The 23,066-nt window shown below is 36.4% G+C and overlaps 2 protein-coding genes across 2 annotated transcripts in view; one reads left to right on the top strand and one right to left on the bottom strand.

Moving 5' to 3' along the window:
• Positions 1-93, bottom strand: part of LOC148952875 (uncharacterized) — a 34,448-nt gene extending 34,355 nt beyond the window's left edge. The window contains exon 1 of the mRNA XM_089087809.1: positions 77-93. Within this exon, the coding sequence (XP_088943935.1) occupies positions 77-93 (17 nt within the window). The remainder of the gene's footprint in view (positions 1-76) is intronic.
• A 98-nt stretch (positions 94-191) lies between these two features.
• Positions 192-23,066, top strand: part of Cog7 (conserved oligomeric Golgi complex subunit 7) — a 115,260-nt gene continuing 92,385 nt past the window's right edge. Inside the window, exons 1-2 of the mRNA XM_089087808.1 lie at positions 192-329; positions 2,217-2,297. Of these exons, the coding sequence (XP_088943934.1) occupies positions 192-329; positions 2,217-2,297 (219 nt within the window). The remainder of the gene's footprint in view (positions 330-2,216; positions 2,298-23,066) is intronic.

Raw genomic sequence — 23,066 nt, 5'->3', positions numbered from 1 at the left:
AAAGTATATGAAATATACAAGAACCTTATATTTTACAATGTAAATAACAGGAAATGTTTTTAACCTACTTTTATACGTAGGCCTACTCTTCATTTTTCTGCCATTTAATTTTACCCAAATGTAGATGTAAGGACGTTTATAATTTTCGAATTTTATGTTTATTTGAATTCCAGATTACCGATTTTGGTCTTATGAACCCTGCAGCACAACCAGAGTCGTTCAAGCGATTTATAGAAGAACTAGATTTAAGCTGGTGCGATGGAGTTACTGACTTGGGTTTGTCTAAACTCCTTCCAGAATTCAAAAGACTACGTGTCCTCAACTTGGAGGTAGTTTAAGTAGGCTCTTCGCATTATTCTTTTATTTTTAAGTAAGTATTATCTTTGACATTGCTCTATTTATTTATTTCCAACCCTTCGAACAACAACAAAAAAGTACAAAGAGGAAAACACATAAAAAGGGGAATAACATAAAGAAAGACATTATCACTTGTTAGACCTTGAACATTTTTTTTTATAAATATGAAACTTTGAACATCAGTGTAAAAAAAGATTTGCGGATTAATTTTGAAAGTTGGCTCCAAGGGGGGGGGGGGGTAAATTAAGTAATTTTTTTTCAAATATGGAATTTACAAAAAAAATACATCGCGACACCTATCAAAATAATTAATAAATATCACCAATTACATGCTGAATAACTGTTATTTACTTAAAACTATAAACATTACTGTATAAGAAGGGGATGCTGTGCATGGAAACTGATTTCGCGGTTATCTTTCCAAATACGTTTTGACATAACTTTTGCTGGGTCAGCTATTCTGAATTTGCATATTAATACTGAATTTCGAGTCCAAGGGGGTGAATGAAGTAAATTTTTGTAAATTTGAAATATACTGAACGGAGTCTATGTTTATTAATTTAATTAAAAAGATTTCAAAATGATGCTGTGTATACGAAATGTGGTAGTGTTGTTGAATTATACAGTTTTGCAAGGATTATTAGGGTGAAACGATTTTTTTTTATTTTGGACAACCGAGGCATAAGACTAATTACACTTTTTTAAGACAAGAAATCAGTTTCCATGCATGGCATCCCCTTCTTATACAGTGTTGTTTATAGTTTTAAGTATATAACAGTTATTCAGCGTGTAATTGGTGATATTTATTAATTATTTTGATAGTTGCCGTGATGTCTTTTTTTTGGAAATTCCATATTTGAAAAAAATCACTTAATTTACCCCCCCCCCCCCTTGGACCCAACTTGCAAAATCAATCCGCAAATCTTTTTTTTACACTGATGTTCAAAGTTTTATATTTGTAAAAAATTTTCAAGGTCTAACAGGTGATAATGTCTTTCTTTATGTTATTCCCCTTTTTATATCTTTTCCTCTATTTTGTTTAGTCTTACCTATCAAAGACTACGAGCCTGAGTAAATTTGCCTGATTTTCGAAAAAAAGTCGAGAACATATCCTAAAAGTCATAGAATCTTAATGAAAATCACACCGTCGGATACAGTGTATCAGGTAACCCTACTGTAGAGGTTTCAAACTCCTATCTGCAAAAATGTGGAATTTTGTATGTTTTGCCATACGAACATTTATTTTTTTCCAGGGATAATCGTATCTGTCCAGTGATCCTAGAATATTTGAAGAGAGTTCATTCAAATGGAAATGAAATGTTCTAGTGCTCTCTTTAAGTGAACAAAAAAATGGAGGGTAACTAGGCCCCTTCCAATGGCGCTTTTTCACAAAATCGTCCGATCAAAATTTTGGGATAGCCATTATGTTCAACATAGTTGAAAGACCGAATAAATATACCTTTGGGGATTTCATGACCCTTCAAGGACCCTGAGAAAAGGTTTTCAAGTTACAAAATTTGTCCATTGTTTACGTGTTGGATTTTCTATTGGGAAGTATGTAAACATTCTTCGGATGAGGGGGGAAATTTTCTAGATGTGGGATTTTCCACGGCGACGATTTGTCATGGGGAGGGGAGTTTTCAGCGGGTGAATTTTTCCCGCTCGCTGCGTTGGTACGGTCAATTACTTTGCCTACCCACTGAAACACCTGCTCGAGTTATATTTGGCTTCGATCCAACTGCAAACGGCTGGAAACGCCCCAGAGGTAGACCACGTAGGAGATGGGCGGATATCATCCACGATCGACTCACGGCGTGGGGCATTGACCTCAGTGAAGCTCCTACCGTCGCCCAAAACAGGCCACTCTGGAGACGACTAACGGCGCTGACGTCTGGTTCCCTCTACGCTGGCGACGCTGCCGAGCAAGAGCTTTAAGTCAAGTAAGTCAAGTCAAGAATTTTTCAGGGAAAATTTTACCCTGGTGAAATTTGCCAGAGTTCCTATACGAGATTCTTCTTATGTCTTTCTTTTTCTTTGTCAATTCAATTTTACATGTGGAGATGTTTCTTTTTCTTTGTCGATTCAATTTTACATGTGGAGCTGTTAAGGGTAAGTGCTCGGGGTAAATTTTCACCAGGATTAAATTGTCTAGAGCAGTGGTTCTCAAACTTATTTAGACACTTTACCCTTTTTTACCCACAAAACACTTTAGGTACCCCTTCTCAGTTACCGGTACTAAGTAAGATATAGCTAAAACATAAATAAAATTGCAAGTCCTAGACTTAAAAGGTCGTTCTATTAAATTTTTTGCTCGCCGTTTACCCCTAAGAAATGTTGCGTACCTCCAAGGGGTACGCGTACCACAGTTTGAGAACCACTGGTCTAGAGAGTAAATCGGTCAAGAGGAGGAATTTTTCAGCCAGATTTCCTGGCATTATTTAAAAAACGATCAGAAATTAAACAAAATAAAAAAGTTTTTTCAACTGAAAGTAAGGTGCAACAATAAAACTTAAAACGAACAGGAATTATTACATATTTAAAAGGGTTCACCCCGTCGTCAATACCTTGCTCTTTACGCTAAAGCTTTTTTAGTACTTTCATAAGAGCTATATATTCTAATTCTTAAATATCATTCTTAAATAATTGGAACAAAATTCGAACTTCAGCATAAAGAGTGATATGTTGAAGAAGAGGCGAATCACCTCATACCCGTAATAAAAATATACGAATATAGAAGTTCGTTACATAAGTTAATTCGTAATTTATGTATATTTATTTCAAATAAAAACGTTCGCAAACATAATTAAAAGTTATAGTGCCCTTTTTAAGTAGCCAAAAAAATTAGAGAGCCCTCAGCAGCAACTCTATAAGAAAATTAAAAATAAATTTTCTTATGAGTTATTATTACTTCTAATCAGCAGTTATAACAAACCAATCCTGCTCAACTCATCCTCCGGGCTATACTGTGGTGTTCTTCTCCCCATATTATAGTGAAGACGGTTTGATATCAGTATATTTTCCCTTCTTGCTTTAGTTTTGTTTTTTCTGTTTAAAGCTTTTTCCAGTAGGCAATGTTTAGAAGTCCTCAAAAAAAAAAATGTCCCCCCAGATCCCAAATCAAATTCCAGTGAATGTGCCATAGTCAAAGATACCCATCTTGGCTGGTCAAGCACACTTTCTCAAAGGTCAAATGATAGCTCCAATTCGGACAATAGGACAATGATAAGTGTAGGGGCTAATGTAACCATAAATGATGATAATGGGTTTCAAGAAGTCCTCTCTAGAAGCTCTAAAAAAAGGAAAAAAATCTCCCCAATCAAAAGTATTTCCCCTCTCCCTGCCCAAGATCCTCCCTAAAAAAACTTAGGAATTTACCTTAAAATTACTCCTACTACCCCCTTCGAAATAAAAATGATCACTGCAATAAGAGTTGCAATTTTTAAATTGCTAAAATCAATGTTCTCTCTTAATATTAGACGTGATGGATCTCTGCTAATAGCTGTAGAAGATCAGAAATCAGAAGAAACCTATAATTAACCTAAAATCCCTTCTGAATACCCCAATTATTGCATCTAATTGGAACCCAAAACAATCACTAACAAAAATACTAGTTTATAATGTTCCCCCAGAGATATCCACTCAGGAGTTAGAAGAAGGGCTCTCAGATAGGGCTGGAAACACAATCCCAGTTGAGGACGTTACCCAACTTGGCAAACCTAACTCTAATGGCCTAAAAACTATTAGATCCTTCTTATTTACACTGAAGGAAAAAATTAATATCCCAGAAAAATTATTCCTATTTGGGCAAATCAAACCACACAAGGAATTCAAACCTAAGCCTATCCAGTATCAGAAGTGTCTCGAACTTAGACACACAACAAACAAATGCAATAAAATTCTCCGAGAGTTTAGTAATTGTAAAGCTTTCCATCCTAAAGAGTTGAAAACTTGCATCAATACTCAGCTCACATGCATCAATTGCAAAAGCCCATATGAATCTACAAATAAATTATTATGCCCTGCATACAAGAAAAGAGCTCTAACACTCCAAATATCAACAGAGAAGGCCATCCCATACCCCTTTGCAGCAATGGAAGCAAATGCTGCCCAACAATACCAAATAAAGCCTGTAATGAAACCAACCAAAACCCCCAAGTCACACGCCCCCAATGCATCAAGCACCCCATATAAAACACCATCTTCTAAGCCCCCTAGCTCAAATCCCTATCAGAAGGAATCACCAAGCCAACAAGCCTCCTTGTCCAGTGAGATGAGGTCAACCTGGCCCCCCCTCCCAAGAAGAAATAAACCAGAAACACTACCAGGAATTAACCCCTTAACCGACAAACAGGATGCACAACCAAAAATGCAATCCCCAAATATATGCTTTTTTATTCTGAACTGTAATGCAGTTCAGGCCATGAACATACATCAACTACAGAAAACAAAAATCAGTGCCGAATTGGCAAAAATCTACATCCCAGATGATATGCTCATTCAAGCAAAAAAAGATCTTGCTTTACTTTTAACAAAGCTGAACATTGATACACAGTCATATGAAGAATAAATCAACAACACAACATATATGAATAATCCAATGGAATTTAAGATCACTCACAGAAAATAAGGTAAATGGACTAATATCTATTATGAATAATAACTCCATTAATATTGCTTACCTCCAGGAAACTCATTTAACCCAAAATCATCAAATTAAGTCTCTGTGATATACTATCCTCAGAAAGGATATATATTCAGAAAGAAAAGGAGGTGGGATAGCTTTATTAGTGAATAATAATATAAAATTTTGTGGCATCAATTTTCCAGATTTTACAAATGATGTGGACGCAATTGGTATCAGTGTTTGGCTGAATAATTAAAAAACCTACATAATAAGCTTTTATAACCCTAATGGCCAAACTACAGATGCCAAGGATTTCTTTAATTATATAAATAATTCTAATATGTTAAAAAATATTATTATTTGTGGAGATTTCAATACCCCCAGCCTTTTGTGGGGGAATAAACCAGCAAATAAAGCTGGTAAATTCATTGAGCATATGACTTCAAATAATAATGAATTAGCTGTTGCTACCCCTCCAAACTTGAATACATATTTCAACCCCAAAAGTGGCAGATTCTCCACAATCGACCTACAAATTGTTTCATTAAATTTTTTGAATAAAATTTACATAAATAAAATTGATAGTCTATGTACTGACCACTTTGCTATAGTTTGCTCCCTAAATGAACCTGCTGAAACTATATCTCATACCTCCAAATATATCAACACTAAAGCAAATTGGTCTATGTTCTAAAATAAGCTAAATGATGAAATTACAAGTTTCACCCAAATTTCATGCATTTCTAACACAACAGTTGACACACATGCTGAAGCCTTGACATCTTTACTAATAAATACAGCTAATCATGCTATCCCCAGGACAACACCGAAGAAAACTTTCCCTAAACAAATTCCTAAAGCATGGTGGACAAATGAGTGCCTAAATAATTGGAGAATAAAAAAGGCAGCTAGGACAGAATTCATAAACAAACCATCACCTACTACATATTTAAAAAAATTACAAGCAGAATCTAATCTTAAAAGGACTATAATAGATGCTAAATATAAATACTGGAATAATTTTGCAAATAATCTCTCCAGAGAAACACATGAGCCAATTATACACAAAGTTATAAGCCACATCTTTGGGAAAAAGACTTCCCCCAACCCACTCCTGTATGAGCTTATACATAATAATACCCATTATGACAATGATAATGAGAAAGCTAACCTATTTGCAACTCTTTTTGTTAATAAGCTAACTTCAAATAATCAAAGCAAACTGTCCCCAATTCCTATGAACCCAAGTTACCAACCACGCCCAGGATCCGAGTACATAACTAATCCATTCTCAATCCAGGAATTTAATTATGCAATACATCATATTAGGACCAAAACTAGCGGCAGCTATGACAATATACACACTATATGAATAAAGAATCTCACACCTTCATACAAACAAGAACTGCTAAATTGTTATAATCACGCTTCGGCATCTTCTATGCTCCCCGATATATGGAAATGTTTGTCCCTCCTAACAATCCTAAAGAAAAATAAACCCAAAGATAACCCTGAGTCTTATAGGCCCATAATGAGAACTCCTGTGCTGGGGAAAATAATGGAGAAAATGATCTATCACAGACTCCTCTGGTTTGTTGGGAAAAATAATATGATCCCTCACACTCAAACTGGATTCAGGAAACACCACTCCTCAACAGATGCTTTCATTTCGCTAACTAATTTAATCAATGAATCATTCTAAAAATCTAATATCTTAGTTGAGGCTTTTCTAAATTTTGAGGGAGAATTTAACAAAGTAAACCACCATACCCTTTTAAACTAACTTGCAAGCCATGGCCTATTCCCTAAGGTATTATATTTCATAAGTTCCTTCATAAAGATGCGAAGTTTCATTGTTTGTGTTGGTTCAGCCTCTTCTCCCCAAAAGACAATAACCAAAGGCCTACCTCAGGGAGCAGTCCTCAGTTGCCTCCTATTTGCCCTATATCTCTGGGACATGAACCTACCCCACACGAATCTACAATATGCTGATGATCTTGTGCTATGGTCATCTGGCAACACCTTTCAGATAGCACAGTCAAATCTGCAAAAGTCACTTTTCCAGTTCGAAAAATTCTCTCAACATTCAGATTTACCCAGTGCACCCAACAAGTCAAAAATAATCCAATTTCACGAGAAGCGAAACCATGTTAATGCAAAACTAACTCTAAATAAAACAACTATTCCATAAGATAATCATATTAATTACCTAGGTCTCATGCTGGACCAAAAACTTAATTTCCACCTCCACATTTCAAACACAATAAAAAAATTCTACAGAAAAACAATTCTACTAAAAAGACTTTTTCCTATACCATGGGGATATAAGGAAAAAACCTTACTTCAGTTTTATAAGTCATACATAAGACCCCAGTTTGACTATGGAGTCATCGTCTATGGTGCTTGTGCAAAGACCTAGATGCAAAAAATTGAAACAACTCAAAATGATATAATACGTCTCATATTTGGTCTTAGGAAACCCACAAGCACCAAGTTTCTGCTTATGGAGAGTGGATTAACAACAATAAGGGAGAGACGTAGCTTTCTCTTGACAAAACATCTTACAAAAATTGAATCAAATAGCTCATACACACTACATAATTGGTTAAGAAATCCAGCTATGTATAGAGGCATTGCAGATGAGTATGCCAATATTCAGAAGAAGTTCCCCATACCAGCAAAGTCTATTGCACCTACTTTCCCCCCATCCCCCCCATGGAATTGGTCAAGTCCCATAATAAATAATGAGTTCTCAAAGTGGAATAAAGATTTAACCCCCATTGCTTTTGTTCTTAAAAAATTTGCAGAACTTAATACTATTACCTATAAAAATCACTTCCAAATATTTGTTGATGGGTCAAAAATGAATGAGAAGGCTGCAAGTGGTGTTTTCCTTCCTCACCTGAAAATTGCAATGGGCGAGAGAATATACAATAATTTATCTGTAATGTCTGCTGAGTTAAATGCCATAATCACGGCATTAGAACATCTTAAGGAAAACCAACCTTTGATTGCAAATTCAAATAATATTATATATTCCGACTCTCTATCAAGCCTTGAGTTGCTGGCCTCAGCTCCTCAATATAATTTGGACATTGACGCTTATCATTGTCTCAGTATTATAGATAATCTTGCTTCAAGAGGCATAAAAACTTATTTTCAGTACATTCCTAGCCACTCTGGCATAAGTGGTAATCATCAGGTTGATGAAATAGCAAAAAATGCTATAAATATTGACCAGCCAAGTGGGAGACCAATCCCAATTAGAGATTTTTACCGATGGAGGCTATCAGATATTAATTTTGACAAGATTAATCCTATCTTTTCCCCCTTTCCCAATAAGAATCTTTCTAAAATTTATCATAGAATTTGTTCTGGAACAAATGGACTAAATTTCCTTGCATTCTCATATAAGTCTTCTAATTCAAGTGGTTCAATTCCCCTGTCCCCTCTTTGCAGGCATTGTAATATGAATAATGAAACAATTGACCATTGCCTATTTGAATGTAATATACTGACGTCTGCACAACATACCTTGCTTTGTAATCTATTAAAATGCTTCAAACACCACAAAATCTCACTATCAGCCAAGAGCCTAGCCAACTATACATGCACATAGAGCACAGAAATCGATATCTATCATCTTATATTTGAACTCCTTGAGTCAAAAGATCTACTGAAAGATATCTGACAGTATCTAATAAATGAGAGACGACCAAGCCAGTAGCTCTGTAGCCCACAGAGTGAAGCAAAAAGAAAAGGGCTAAATAGTATTAACTGAATAGCCCGCCTGCTGTGAATTAGAAGAAGAAGAAGAGAGCAACTAGGCCCCCTCCTCTGTCCAAGTTTTTATCAAAATCGTCTGATCAAAATTTTGAGAGAGCTATTTAGCCAAAAAAAGTGAAATAATATGCAAATATCGTTTTAATTATTCATATACGGTGACCCAAAATCAAAATCTGTATTAATTCAAAAAAGTTCGGAAATTAAATAAAGAAACAAGTTTTTTTAATTGAAAGTAAGGAACGACATGAAAACTTGAAACGAGCAGAAATTATTCCCTATAGTAAAGGGACTGTCCCTTCTTCAACGCCTCGCTCTTTACGCTAAAGTTTGACTTTTTCTCACAGCTCTATTTAAAAAAAAAACTTTAGCGTAAAGAGCAAGGCGTTGAGGAGGGGACAGCCCCTTTCATATACGGAATAATTTCTGTTCTTTTAAAGTTTTAATGTCGCTCCTTACTTTCAGTTAAAAAAACTTTTTTATTTTTAATTTAATTTCAGAAAAAGACAAGACATTTATGCAATTGTAAAAGCGTATGAGGACGGAAACTTCGCTTAGATTGTCAAAACGTCGGAGTGGCTTTGTCCAAAAGAAGGTTAAACAAGCAGAAAGAAAAGGGGACTTGGGCGAAAAATTTATGATTGTTCTTATCAGAAAATAAAATAAAAAATAAGCTAAAAATGCTTTAAGTGGCTTATAAAGTTTCTTAGTAAATAAGCAGAAATTGTTACATCATGCAATCCTAAATGTTTTCTAAAAAGTAAAAAATGGAATGATATATACATGATCTAAAATATTGAATTCAAAGTAATATTGACAAAATAAAAATTAACAAGAGGAGTTGCCAGAGCGGCAAGTGGAGCGATCTTGACTGCAGTTTCTGCAATCTCAGCTCCATATATGAATTTATCGACACCGCTTTTCCTGTATATGTATAATATTTTGTATATCAACTTATGTCCTTGTAATCATAGCCTTATGTTCCGCATTATTTGTGACATCGCTTGGTAGTTTCAATTACAATTTCTTCATTCTCAACTCTAATGTTATAATTCCCAACATAACTTTTTTTTGTTTACGTGTGATTTTTTTATCGATATCTTGGCTACACTCAAACACTTGAACATACCAGTATAAAAAATAATACCTGTGGTGAAATAAGATACGTTGTTTTTTGTCACTAATATCTTAAATGTTTATGCTTCCACTAGTTTTTTGTTTTGTAACTATTTCTAAATTTACATAAATGCAAAACGAAAATGATTTTTTATCTATTGGACTTGGAGTTTGAGTGAATTTAGCATTAAATAATAGTTGATAACCACAGCCACAATTCTTTAATAATTCATATTATAAAGCCAAGCTGTTTTTTTCTATTCTTTTATTCTAAATATAAAGTGCGATTCTGGCTTAACGATGGAATCCAACAGCGAAATTTCGTGTAATGTTGTTTTACTTCTGTAGCTATGGCAGGGATGCGGAATAATTCAAATAATTAATGCGTGAAAAATGAAATTATCATAAAGATCATGGTACGCGTTTACCTATAATAAACTGCTACTGGTTTGGCATTCAAAATTCTTAGATTTTCGGAATCCAACCCTTCAAGTAATTGTTTTGATAAAACGAAGCAGGTTAGCTTTATAAGGATTGCACAGGGAACAAAGTTTTAAAATTTGATAAGGGAATAGGCCTAGTTGCATTGTCAGAAAAGTGACCTTCATATTTGAAAATAGGGTAAAGTTCTACGAAATCATATTATTGAGTTAGGAATAAAGTGAATACACCATTCGATGCCTTTTTTTATGCTGATTACGAATATAATAAGCATTTCTATCGGAAATGAATTTCAGCCCCCCCCCCTTATATAGGCTATACCTAACCCTGAATTGGCATATATAGGGGGGGCTGAAATTCATTTCCGATAGAAATGATTATTATATTTGTAATCAGCATAAAAAAGGCATTGAATGGTGTATTTACTTTTGTCCTAACTCAATAATATGATTTTGTAGAACTTTACCAAAAATAGTATAAAACTAAGAATTTAATCCCACCAGTTTTACTTGTCTAGCCTGTTTCTTTCAGAAGAGGCCAACCACTAGGCTATATTAACCAAACATCTTGTTTTAGCTTATTAATAGCTTCTCCCATTTGCTATTGATGTTTTAATGCAAAGTTTAATGCTACAAATGGTGATTGCTAAGTAGAGAAGAATATTAAACAGAAACACTAAAAATTCTGGGAACCTAGCCTACTTTAAAATATGTATAGTGTAAATGTTGAGACTTACTGATGTTTATATTCCAAACCCATAGGTTTATTACAGTCAAATCTGATAACTGATGATAACTGATCAAATCCAATCACAAATCTGATACAGTCAAATCTGATAAAACCTGATAACATATTGTGAAGTCTATTGTTTTATTTAAAGCTTCTCTCATTTGCTTTTGCAATTTTACTACAAATTTAGTGTTACAAATAGATAATTATGAAACAGAGGGGCATATTTAAAGGAAGCCCTAAAAAATTCTGGCAACAACTTTAAAATAGTCTACAAGTAATTACTTATCCATTTCCTAAAAACATATTGCATTACTTCACCAGGACTCACCTTATGGAGCAGTTTATAGCTAGATATGCATATTTCCACTAGCCTATATTTTGTAATAGCAAGACTACTTTTTTTTACCAATTGATTAACATTCACTATAAAATAAAACAGAAGAAAAGAGTTACACTATTGTAAAATGAAGTAAAAAGATATGTGGTTGGCTACTTGTTGCTCTGTTAGGGGGAGGAGTTAAAGTAAAACAATTTACTTTTAGGAATTAGATAGGTAAGTATTTATGAATGTTTCAAAGTAGTTTCCAGATTTTCTTAGGATTGGCTTCCAATTGGATAGCCCCCCTATTTAACAGTTCTCCTAAAAAAAAAATCAGTAATAAATTGGCAGAGTTATAAGATTAGAAAAATTGTTATGTTTATCAGGATTTATTCTAATTAATCCATGCATGGAGAATGCATAGCCTAACTGTGGAATATCAAATTAGCATTGTATTTTGAATCAAATGATAAGTTTGTAACCTACACTGTATTTCTACTTGCATAAAACAAGAAACAAGGTGTCCCTTTGAAGGGTCAAGATTGCATTAGTTATCAACACATCTGAAAAGAACATAAAAGGTACATTGTGTAGTATGTTTATCTTCTACTTAGCAAAGTATTGAAAATATCGAAAATCTTATATTAATGGGGAGGAGAGAGTGGAATGTAATTGTTACAGCTGTGAGAATCTCATTGTATATTTTTATCTTAAATTGCAGCTTGGAGCAAATCTTAAGGATTTATTCTTTTTATCTATTTTTTTTTTATCCTGTTTATGCTGTATAAGCCCACTTCATCTTTAAACAATATTTCATGAGGGGGCTAGGGCTCATCTTTGCAAGTTTAACTATATTGCTATGCCCAAAAGCAAACATTTAGCAATCTTACCTTAAATTACATTGTCCAGCAAATAAGATATTATCCTGTAGATGCTGGTTAGTGAAGATGTTGAGCCAACATGTTGGCTGCATCCTATTCTTAAAGCCATGGCTTAGACAACAAATCTTTGTCCACAGCTCTCTTGAAGGCCTCAACACTAGGGGCTAAGACTGTTTCTTCATGTAGGAAGTTCCAGAGCCCCACAACTCTATTTGAGAAGAAGTTGTTCTGTAGCCTGGTGTTGTCTTGTTTGCAGCACAGCTCATGATGTGTCCTCTAGTTCTTGTTGACTGGTCACGTTCAAGCATATTTTGTTGCAAGGACTGAGTGTGCAGTATTTTGTACACCATGATGACTTTCTAACTTCTGTTGATAGGAGAGGGCAGGAATCTATAACTTCTCCAGTTGGGATGGGTAGTCCAGGCTTTTAAAACCCTCTATTGATTTAGTTGCTTGCCATTGGACACTCTCTAGTTTTTTCTTGTTGCCTTTATTTAATGGGGTTGCCACACAATCCTTTATATAGGTTTGACATCCGTTTTGGAGACCTACTGTGGAATGTTCTTTTTACAATTCCCAGGATCTGGAGTGCTTTAGAGGCAGCTGACTGAGCATGTTGGTCAAACTTCAATTCTTCATCCACAAGTATACCCAGGTTTCTTTCAGCATTGGAGGAATCAATCATCTGCCCAAAAATCTTTCAAAAGTAGTTTAGCCCATACAGATTTCCATGCTAGATCTTATCACAATCCATTTTGAGTATATATTTTTCTTTGTATTAGTCATTTTGTGACCTATATGTTTTCATAGTGTGTTATTTTTCATAGATTTATGTTGGTGTATTATGTTACCAGCATTGTCATAAACTTTTTTATAATCTTTAGTGCAACAAGCTTGATAAAGCTTACCTTATTTTGGTTTTAATAAAGAAATAAATAAAAACCATCTATTCCACACATGTGATACTGACCCCTCACATTCTTTCTGCCAAAATGAATTGTCCTGCATTTCTTAATGTTGAATTCTAATCTCCATAATTTTGCCCAATCTGAGAGTTGTGTAGGTCAGCTTGTAATAAGGCATGCTCTTTGGCTGTTTTTGCAGGGCTGATGATTTTCATGACATACAGGTTCATTTTATTTTGACAGATTGTCAGGCATTGTTGATATAGATGTTATATTATATTGGGCCATGGATTGTTCCTTGTGGGACTGCACTTTTCACTTCAGTACTATCTGAGTAAAATGCCTGACTGTTTTCTCCATGCACCTTTACACTCTGCCTTCTATCTTTCAGGAATCCCATCACCCACTCAAAAACCTCCTGGCTTACCCCAGTTGCAATTAATTTTGTCTGTAGTTCACAATGACATACTTTGTCAAATGAATTGGAAAAATCTAGGAGGATCAGATCTACTAGGGTTCCTCTATCTAGGAGCTTGGTAACAAAATTGTACACATCTATAAGATTTGTATCAGTGGATTGTCCTGATCTAAATCCTTGCTAACTCTGCATAAAAAGATTATTGGAGGTAAGGTGTCAGATGGCAGTATTTACTATTCCTTCCAGAATTTTCCCAACAAAAGATGTAATGCTAATAGGCTGGTAATTGGTTGGGTCTAATTAGCTGCCACCTTTATGGATAGGGGTGACATTAGCATTCCACCAGTCCCAAGGTACTATCTTTGTATCCAGGGACTTTTGGAAAAGTGCTGCAAGAGGCAAGGCCAATTCTGCATGAGCTTCATTTAATGTCCAAGGGTGTATTTGGTCAGGCCCTACAGGTTTTTCTGGCTCATGTTTTTCAGTCTAGCCTCAACTTCAACTTTACTGACAGTAATTGGTAACATTGGTTTATCAACTGTATACTTAGGTTGATTGGGATGTGGATCTCTGGATGGGCTAGTGAAGACTTGTTGTTCTGATTGTTCAGTGTCTCAGCTATGTCTTTAGGGCTGATAATAGACGTTCCATCAACAGAAAGCTCAGTCACTGAGTGTGTTCCAGGTTTTGCAAGGAAGCATACATCCAAAACTTCTTGGGATTTGATTTGGAAGCATCTGCAGTTGCCTCTTCATACTCTTTTGTAAGTTTTCTTGAAAGATGTCAAGGCTTATTTAGGAGTTGCTTAAATTTATCATAATTTGCCTGTTTTGGCATATCTTTATATTTCTTCCACTGTTTTTTCTTTTTCTGGATTGCCTGTTTAATATCACAGTTGAGAAAAGAAGGAGTTCTTGGTCTACCAATCAACATAGTTGTAGTATTCTTGTCACAAGATGATATAAGAATCTCTTTCACTTAACTCCATGATTTAGGAGCATCAGTACTCTCAGTGAATGACCAGTCTTGTCTTGATAGTTCTCACCTAACTTGGTTGTAATTTGTATACACATGTCTTACAAACTGATTTCTTAGGAAACAACCTAAGCTGGCAAGCAATTGCAATGAGATCAGTTGCTCCAAACAGTGGTTCAGGCTTGATATTAACAATTGTTTCTGGGTCTCTTACTAATACAAGATCAAGAACTGTTTGGGTTTGCCCAGTTTGTCAACAGTTAGAACACACTATCTAATGAAACAGTTATTGCTGAATCCATTGATGTTTTCAAACAAAGGCTGGATGCTGAGTGGTCCTCCAGAGAATGTAAACTCAATTGGAATGCTATTGATCATGGAACAGTACTTGGTCAGTAAAGAACTTTGTATACAACTCAAGTCATCATCCTGGAGCTCTACAAGGAGAAATCCTTAGATTGCTCCTAGCTGCAATTGAAGGTAATATAAGGTAAATAAGTATTACCTTAATTATCTTAATTTGCACTTTGGAGCAAATTAAGGTCCATACTGGATCTGTTGTGCTCCGGGTCAATGATGGCCAAAATTCGTCACTGTGTTAGGGCCCAGTGACACGCCATAGGAGAGGTCTGCTGGAGAGATGCAATTTAAGCCCACTCGGTAGTGGTGGCCACAAGGTAGGTATGGCCTGTAAAGACCATTCTCAGTGGTATAGAGCTGACACCACTGCACAACAGCAACTTCGGATCAAGTATGCAAGATGGTTGGGTATGACAAGCAGCATCAGCCTCCTAGCAAGACACTCATTATGATAAAGTTGGCATCAGTCAGTAGTTGAGTGGGACGGACAGTCCCACTCATATTTCCATGGCTTGTTATTCCATTCCTTGTCAAGTCTGGACTTGAAGGACGCAGCCGTAGGTGCAGTCGCCGTTTCAGCTTGAAGGCTATTCCAATTGTTGACAACATGCTCGGAGAAGAAGTGTTGCCGCGTTTGTGTTTTGACAAAATGTTTTGACAGCTTATGTGAGTGTCCTCTTGTATGGTGCTGACTTGAATGTTTGGTAAAGAGGGGGTTATTTGGTTGTGCGTTATATCACCACCGCGGCGTCTGAAGACGAGTGTTGGCAGCTGCATGCGTTCCAGTCTCTTGTTGTACAGGAGATCTTGTAGGCCAGCTATGCACTTCGTGGCACGTCTCTGAACTCCTTTGATTAGACTGGTATCATTCTTATAAGAAGGGGAGGTGAGACACGTACCAAAAATCCAAAACGGGTCTAACTATAGCCTTATAGAGCCTTAGAAAGACTGTACGGGAGCGGCTGGTTATAGTGTGTTTGATGAGATCAAGGCTTGAATTTGCTTTTGAAACTGCTTGTTGCCAGTGGCCGTGGAACTTCAGTTGTTCATCTATCAGCACTCCTAGATCTCTTTCTTTGGGACTTGTCTTTAGTACTAAGCTAGCCAGTGAATTGGGATTGGACATGTTGTACTGGTGACGGGGGTTGTTGCTTCCAAAGTGAAGGGCACTGCACTTCAATGTGTTGAATTCAAGTAGCCAGTCTTGTGCCCACGTTTGGATTTTATGAAGGTCACGCTGCAGACTTTGTTGGTTTGCAGGCCCAAACAGCTTGGAGTCATCAGAATAGAGAGTGATGTTGTTTTCTGTTCCGTTCATCATATCGTTGATGTATATAAGGAATAGGGTAGGGCCCAAAACAGTACCTTGGGAGACTCCGCTTACAACATCACATGGTTTGGAGAAGACCTTGTCGCCATTAGTTGTGAAGAGTCGAACCAGTCAGAAAGTCCATGACCCAATTAACCATGTCCGAGTGGGTACCTGCTGCTGAAAGTTTCAATCTGAGATGTTTGTGTGGTACCTTGTTGAAAGCCTTGGCTAGGTCCAGTAAAATCAGGTCCACAGGGATTCCTTTCTCCAGGTGATCTGTTATGGTGCTGTATGTCTCAAGGAGATTGGTCTCAACTGATTTTCCTGGCAGAAATCCGTGCTGGTGGGGGGAAAGTATATTATTATTACAGAGATGTGTCAAAATATCAGCATTCACAATCTGCTCAAGGGTTTTTGCCACCGCTGAGGTCAGACTGATGGGTCTGTAGTTTATGGCTTTGGTGCGGTCACCTTTCTTGAATATTGGGGTGACATGGGTCAGCTTCCAGTCTTGGGTACCTTTTTTGAGTCAAGCAACAGTTGGAATATATTTCATAGTGGTTGTGCAATTTCTTTGGCAAGCTCCTTCAATAGTCTTGGGTGCAAGTTATCAGGACTGGCGGACTTATTGACGTCTAGCACTTCAAGTCGCTTTTGGACGACAGGGGGGGGGGGGGAGAGTAGAATAGGGGGCATCGGGTTAGGGATGTCGTATGATGGGCTATGAGGAAGAGCACCATCTGGTTCATTGGTGAAAACCGACGCAAACTGCCTGTTGAGGAGTTCGGTGATGTCCTTCAAGTTGGTCACTTCCTTGCTATCATCTGTACTGAGTGCTTTTACTGACCGTCTGCTGTGGTCCTTACTTGATACGTACTTCCAGAACCTCTTCGGGTTATTCTTACTATCATCAGCTAGCTTGGACTCGTACCGTGCATAAAGTTGTTTAGTTAGGCTTCTTAGTTTGTTTCGAGCTTTCACAAACTTTTGGTAGTGTTCTTCCTTCCCTCCTTTATTGTACTTTCTCCAGTACCGTCCCCTCCTGTTTCTTTCCTTGAGTATCTCGGGGGTCATGAAAGACAGTGTTTTGGGCTTTGGCGTGAGTTTTACTGACGTGTGTTTTTTTTAAGTGTAAGTAGCTCGTCCATTAGGTTAGCCCATTGTTCGTCAACGTCCCCTTGAAGTAAAGGTGACCAAACTACGCCTTCCAGCTCTTTTCTGATTGCCCCGTAGTCTACATAAGTTTTCTTTATGTAATCATTTTTTATCTTACAAAATGACACATTCACTTCTAGGATTAGATGATTGCTCTTTCCTAGAGGAGGTAAGTAATTTATGTTCTGAAGCTGGTCTTTATCCCGTAAGAACACTAGGTCCAGTAGAGTTGGTCTCTGGAAAAGTCAGCCTCTAGTAGCTTTTTCGACAATCTGGTAGAGATTAAGGTCGTGAAGGCAGTCTGTGAATAGATTCGTGCTTCTGCTTCTGTTCGTAAGTACAGGGATATACAGATATCCCTCCTTCAATATGAGGCGAGGGAAGTTGAAATCACCAGCTATAAAAAGGGTCCCTGTGTAATTCATAGTTGCTTTATGCTGCATTGTTGCTAATGTCTCCTCAGTTTCTTGGCCATCTGAGGCAGATGGGCTTCTGTAAATACAGCCTACTCTGGTTATTGCTCCACCGTCGTCATCACATAGGTCAAACCATAAAGATTCGACAAATTGTGAGTTACCTGGGAGACATAATGATCGTATACTATAACATGTCTTGAATAGCGCCAACATACCACGCCCGCATTCTGAAGACTGTAGGTTTGACATGACACCATACCCTGGAATCTTAACGTGGGAATCTTCAAGCCTGTTTCTACTGGACTTGGGACAAACCTCAGTCAATAGGACCAGATCATAATTTTTGGAATAAATCACGGATTTCAGCTCGTTCAATTTGTTAGGAAGTTGGTCGACGTTAGTAATTAGAGCATAAAAATCTGTACTTACTCGTTTTTGGTGTTGCTTACTCCGGTCGTTGGTCCCGTTGCCCGGCTGACCCGAGTCCTCATCTGTTTTGCCTAAAGTGGTCGCTGGCGCTTTCGAGTTAGCAGTGTAGTAGCTTCCAGAGCTTGTTTTGCTCTCCAATGAGCTGTCACTAGTCATGGATGAGAGTCTTTCCGTAGAAAAAGCACTAACATGTTCGGTAACACCCATATTTACATTATTTACACAGTTCACAACTTGGAATTCTACATGTGCATCGGGTTCGGAGGAGGGACTTCTCCTCCGCTTTTCGGGTTTTTTGACATAATACGGAGGTCACGGATTGCGAGGTTTTGTTCACCACCTGCTATTCTGTCCTTAAGCTCTGCAACAAGTGCTTTATATCTCTCTTAATCTTGTTTCGATCGATCATGGCAGAACTGTACTGCTCCTTTCCTTGAGAAAGACTCTTTCAAGATCTGTTTTTTAATTTGAAAGGATGACACAGTAAACAAAAGGGGCGGTGCTGTATTCCTGGTTGGATCGCTAGCCTGTATATTCTGCTTTAGGCAACAGACATCAGTTATGGAACCACAATGAAGTCCGTTCTCAGTTGGTAAAAACTGCTTAAGAGTATTAGTATCCTCAATAGAAGTATTAATACTGTATGCAAAAATTTTGTTTTTTCATGTCTCTCGGTCTTTTTCATCTTAGATGATCTGTTATACTTCGTATTCTAACAACTGCTTAAAGTTAGCACTAAGTGCTCGGACTTCTACTTGCACAATTTGCTTTGTTTCATCCACGCTACATTTTGAGGATAGGGCCACCTCCACACTATTTACTTTGTCTTTTATAGAACCTAGCTCAGCTCTAAGTGCACTCTCAGTTTGTGCAATGGTATTGGAGAGATTACTCTGAAGGTTTCCTATTGCTTGCGTGATCACAGTAGTAACATCTTGGATAGTAGCTGTGGGTTGGGGAGGGATAATGGATCTAGGGGTGGTTGCATTTGATTTGCACCAAGCACAGTCCCAATTGAAACCATTTTTCTCCTGCATTTTCACGAGAAGTTCATACTCTGCGTCGGATATTTTCAGGCAGTCACAACATATCCATTTCCCACACCCATCACAAAGTAATGCTTTAGAGTCCTCTTCTAGATCTGAAGTACATAACAGACATCTGTCCACATTTTTCTGGGGGCTCTCTCTGGGACATTTCGATTTTGGCGGCATTTTGGGCACGAACAAATTTTCCACCAACAGGAAATTGTATTGGCAACACCAGGTGTTTTTATATTTTAAATACAGCGCTGATTTATTGGGGATGAAGCTTTGGTAATGTCTTTTGTAACAAAGAAAACAAATAAAAAAGTAATATACTGAAAAAAACAAATACCAAAATAAGAAAAGTTAAACTTTTTGATGTTTAAATTGTATGCTAAAAGATGAAAATAGCACTCAATGCACCTTTCAATCCTCATTCTAAATATAATAATTGCTACTATTGCAAAGTTTGATTTTGATCCCTAAAAGATACTTGAAAGCCAATTGTTACATGGTAGTGATAAATGTTTTTTTTTTGGGGGGGGGGTGTAAATAGTATGGAAAAAGTGATGCAAGTTGGGTTTTTGGCAAAAAAAAGAAGTGCCTTTAAAGACATGTCTGAAGCAGTTTAGAGTAACTAACTTTTAGAAGACCAGATATGGTTAGAAATTCTGATTTGGTTTTAGAATGAAATTATAGATCTGGAATTTTTCACTATCTTTGGCAGTATTTGACATTGGGGGGACAACTTTCAGGAATGGATTTAGAATTAAAACTATGCTATGGGAAGGTCTTTACCAATCCTGATTTTTCAGGTTTATAAGAAATGGTAAATATGTGTCTTGAATTTAAGAAAAAACCTTAAAATGATTGTAAAATTCTAACCTAGTCATTACAATTATGCTTTCAAATCTTGGAGTCTAAAGAAAGTACACCTTAGCCAAAATTAAAGAAAACAATTGTTTGCCAAAGTTAAGACCTGTCTGCCATGCAATCTTGTAAGCCTTAGAAAAAAGAAAGGGGCAGATATATAAAAAGAAAGGGGCTTTTCCACAGTTTTTCCACTCATATCTTGTAATAAAAAATAGCCCACGGCATGTTTCAAGATCTGGAACCATGCCTGAAAGTTTCATTTAGCTAACTGCTACTTTCAAAGATAAAAAAAAAATAGTCCATCATCTAAGATTTCACCCATAAATATATTTAAGACAATCATATAAATGAAATGAACTTAAATACGAGTTCCACATCCCATTAGATCTCTTGACTTTTTGAGCTATGAGCTATTACATATTTTTTTCAAGGGTAGTATGGCAAAAAGCATCAAAAGTTTTTTCATGTGAATAGTTTGAGCCTCCCCCTAGAAGACATGTTTTTTTTTAGATATGTTTCAATATTTTTTTGGCCCAGTGATGCATGTGATAGTCATTTTCTGAAATAAATAACATTATATATTATCAAAATAAGCTGCTTATATTAAGTATTGGGAAACAACATATCTAGTCCAGAGTAACCACTATTTTTTGTTTTCAAGCATGGTTAAAGTAAAAGTAATTTAATCTTGTAAAACTAAATGAATATTGTGGAAATTAAATTACTGGAGGGGGAGTGGGGGGCTGCAAATCTTTTCAAATTCTTTTTCATTCTGTTGCATACGAGTTTCATTGAATATTAAAGAAAGTGCTTTCTGAGAAGGACCAATTTTTGCTACTTGTAAGGTTTGAAATATTCTATAAAATTGGCACCAATCTTGAACCAAAATTTAACTCTGGCTTAGAGGCTAACTTGACACTCCTCAGCTAAGGCAGTCCAGGAAAAGCAGACTCTTAAGACACAATAAAATAGTTTCTCTTAAGTGTTGAAAAAACAGCCTACAGTAAATCATCACTTTTTGGTCACCCTCTTTAATATTTAATCAAACTCTAGTCAACTGTAGGAAAAACAAAATTTTTTGTTTGGCTCAAAGCCGACTCAAATTATGGAAACCACTCTGCCAATTCTAACAGTTCATGTAAATCAGACTCCCCAGGCAACCTTGAAATTTTTTCAAAGTTTACAGCTTAGTAAATCATCAATATTTGACCAATAAGATTTCGTATGTTTAACAAAACTCATAAAGCCAGTCAAAGAAAAGGAACAGAGAAATCATTTACATACCACTATGTTATAGCGGTATGTACCACATGTGGTACATGTACCACATTTACATGTACCACTATATTTTTCCCTCCGGTAGTCACTAAAATGACAGAAGTTCCACCTCCAGCACCTTCAACCAATTAAATCACTGGTTGATCTAAAAGTACTGGACAATAATTTAGTGCCTGGTTTAACCTACAGAACCCAAGTGATGAAAATAACAATTGGAGAGAAGCTTTGTAGATTTAGAATATTCTTGTTTACTGTTTGCACCAAATAATCACTGAAATAATCCTTCTTCTTCTATTTAACAGCAGGTGGGCTTTTCAGTAAAACTATTTAGCCCTTTTCCTTTTGCTTCACTCTGTGGACTACAGAGCTACTAGCTTGATTGCCTCATATTTATTATATATATTCAGATATCTTTCAGCATATATTTCGACTCTAGGAGTTCAAATATAAGATGATAGATGTCGATTTCTATGCTCTGTGTGCAGGTATAGTTGGCTAGGCTCTTGGCTGATAGTGGGATTTTGTGGTGTTTGAAGTATTTTAACAGTTTACAAAGCAAGGTATGTTGTGCAGACGTCAGCATATTGCATTCAAATAGGCAATGGTCAATTGTTTCATTATTCATATTACAATGCCTGCAAAAAGGGGACAGGGGAATTGAACCATTTGAATTAGAAAACTTATATGAGAATGCAAGAAAATTTAGTCCATTTTTTCCAGAACGAATTCTATGATAAATTTTAGAAAGATACTTATTGGGAAAAGGGGAAAGGATAGGATTAATCTAATTAAAATTAATATCTGATAGCCTTCATCGGTAAATATCTCTAATTGGGATTGGTCTCCCACTTGGCTGGTCAATATTTATAGCATTTTTTGCTATTTCATCAACCTGATGATTACCACTTATGCCAGAGTGGCTAGGAATGTACTGAAAGTAAGATTTTATTCCACTTGAAGCAAGATTATCAATAATACTGAGACAATGATAAGTGTCAATGTCCAGCTTATATAGAGGAGCTGAGGCCAGCAACTCAAGGCTTGATAAAGCGTCGGAATATATGATAATATTATTCAAATTTTCAATCAAAGATTGGTTTTGCTTAAGGTGTTCTAATGCCATGATTATGGCATTTAACTCAGCAGACAATGTAGATAAATTATTAAATAATCTCTCGCCCATTGCAATTTTAAGGTGAGGAAGGAAAACACCGCTTGCAACCTTCTCATTCATTTTTGACCCATCAACAAATATTTGGAAGTGATTTTAATAGGTAATTGTATTAAGTCCTGCAAATTTTTTCTGGACAAAAGCAATGGGGGTTAAATCTTTATTCAATTTTGAAAATTCAGTATTTATTATGGGAAATGACCAATTCTATGGAGGGGATGGGGGGAAAGTAGGTGCAATAGACTTTGCTGGTACAGGGAACTTCTTTTGAATATTGGCATACTCATCTGCAATACCTCTATACATGGCTGGATTTCTTAACCAATTATGTAATGTGTGTGAGCTATTTGATTCAATTTTTGTAAGATGTTTTGTGAAGAGAAGGCTATGTCTCTCCCTTATTGTTGATAATCCACTCTCCATAAGCAGAAACTTGGTGCTTATGGGTTTCCTAAGACCAGATATGAGACGTATTATATCGTTTTATATTGTTTAG

This window comes from Artemia sp. Qi Xiang Cuo, chromosome 4 (genome assembly GCF_049724085.1).
Source record: "Artemia sp. Qi Xiang Cuo chromosome 4, ASM4972408v1, whole genome shotgun sequence".
NCBI lineage: Eukaryota > Metazoa > Arthropoda > Branchiopoda > Anostraca > Artemiidae > Artemia > Artemia sp. Qi Xiang Cuo.
The sequence above is the reverse complement of the archived record's forward strand: the minus strand, read 5'-3'. Positions and strand labels throughout refer to the sequence as shown.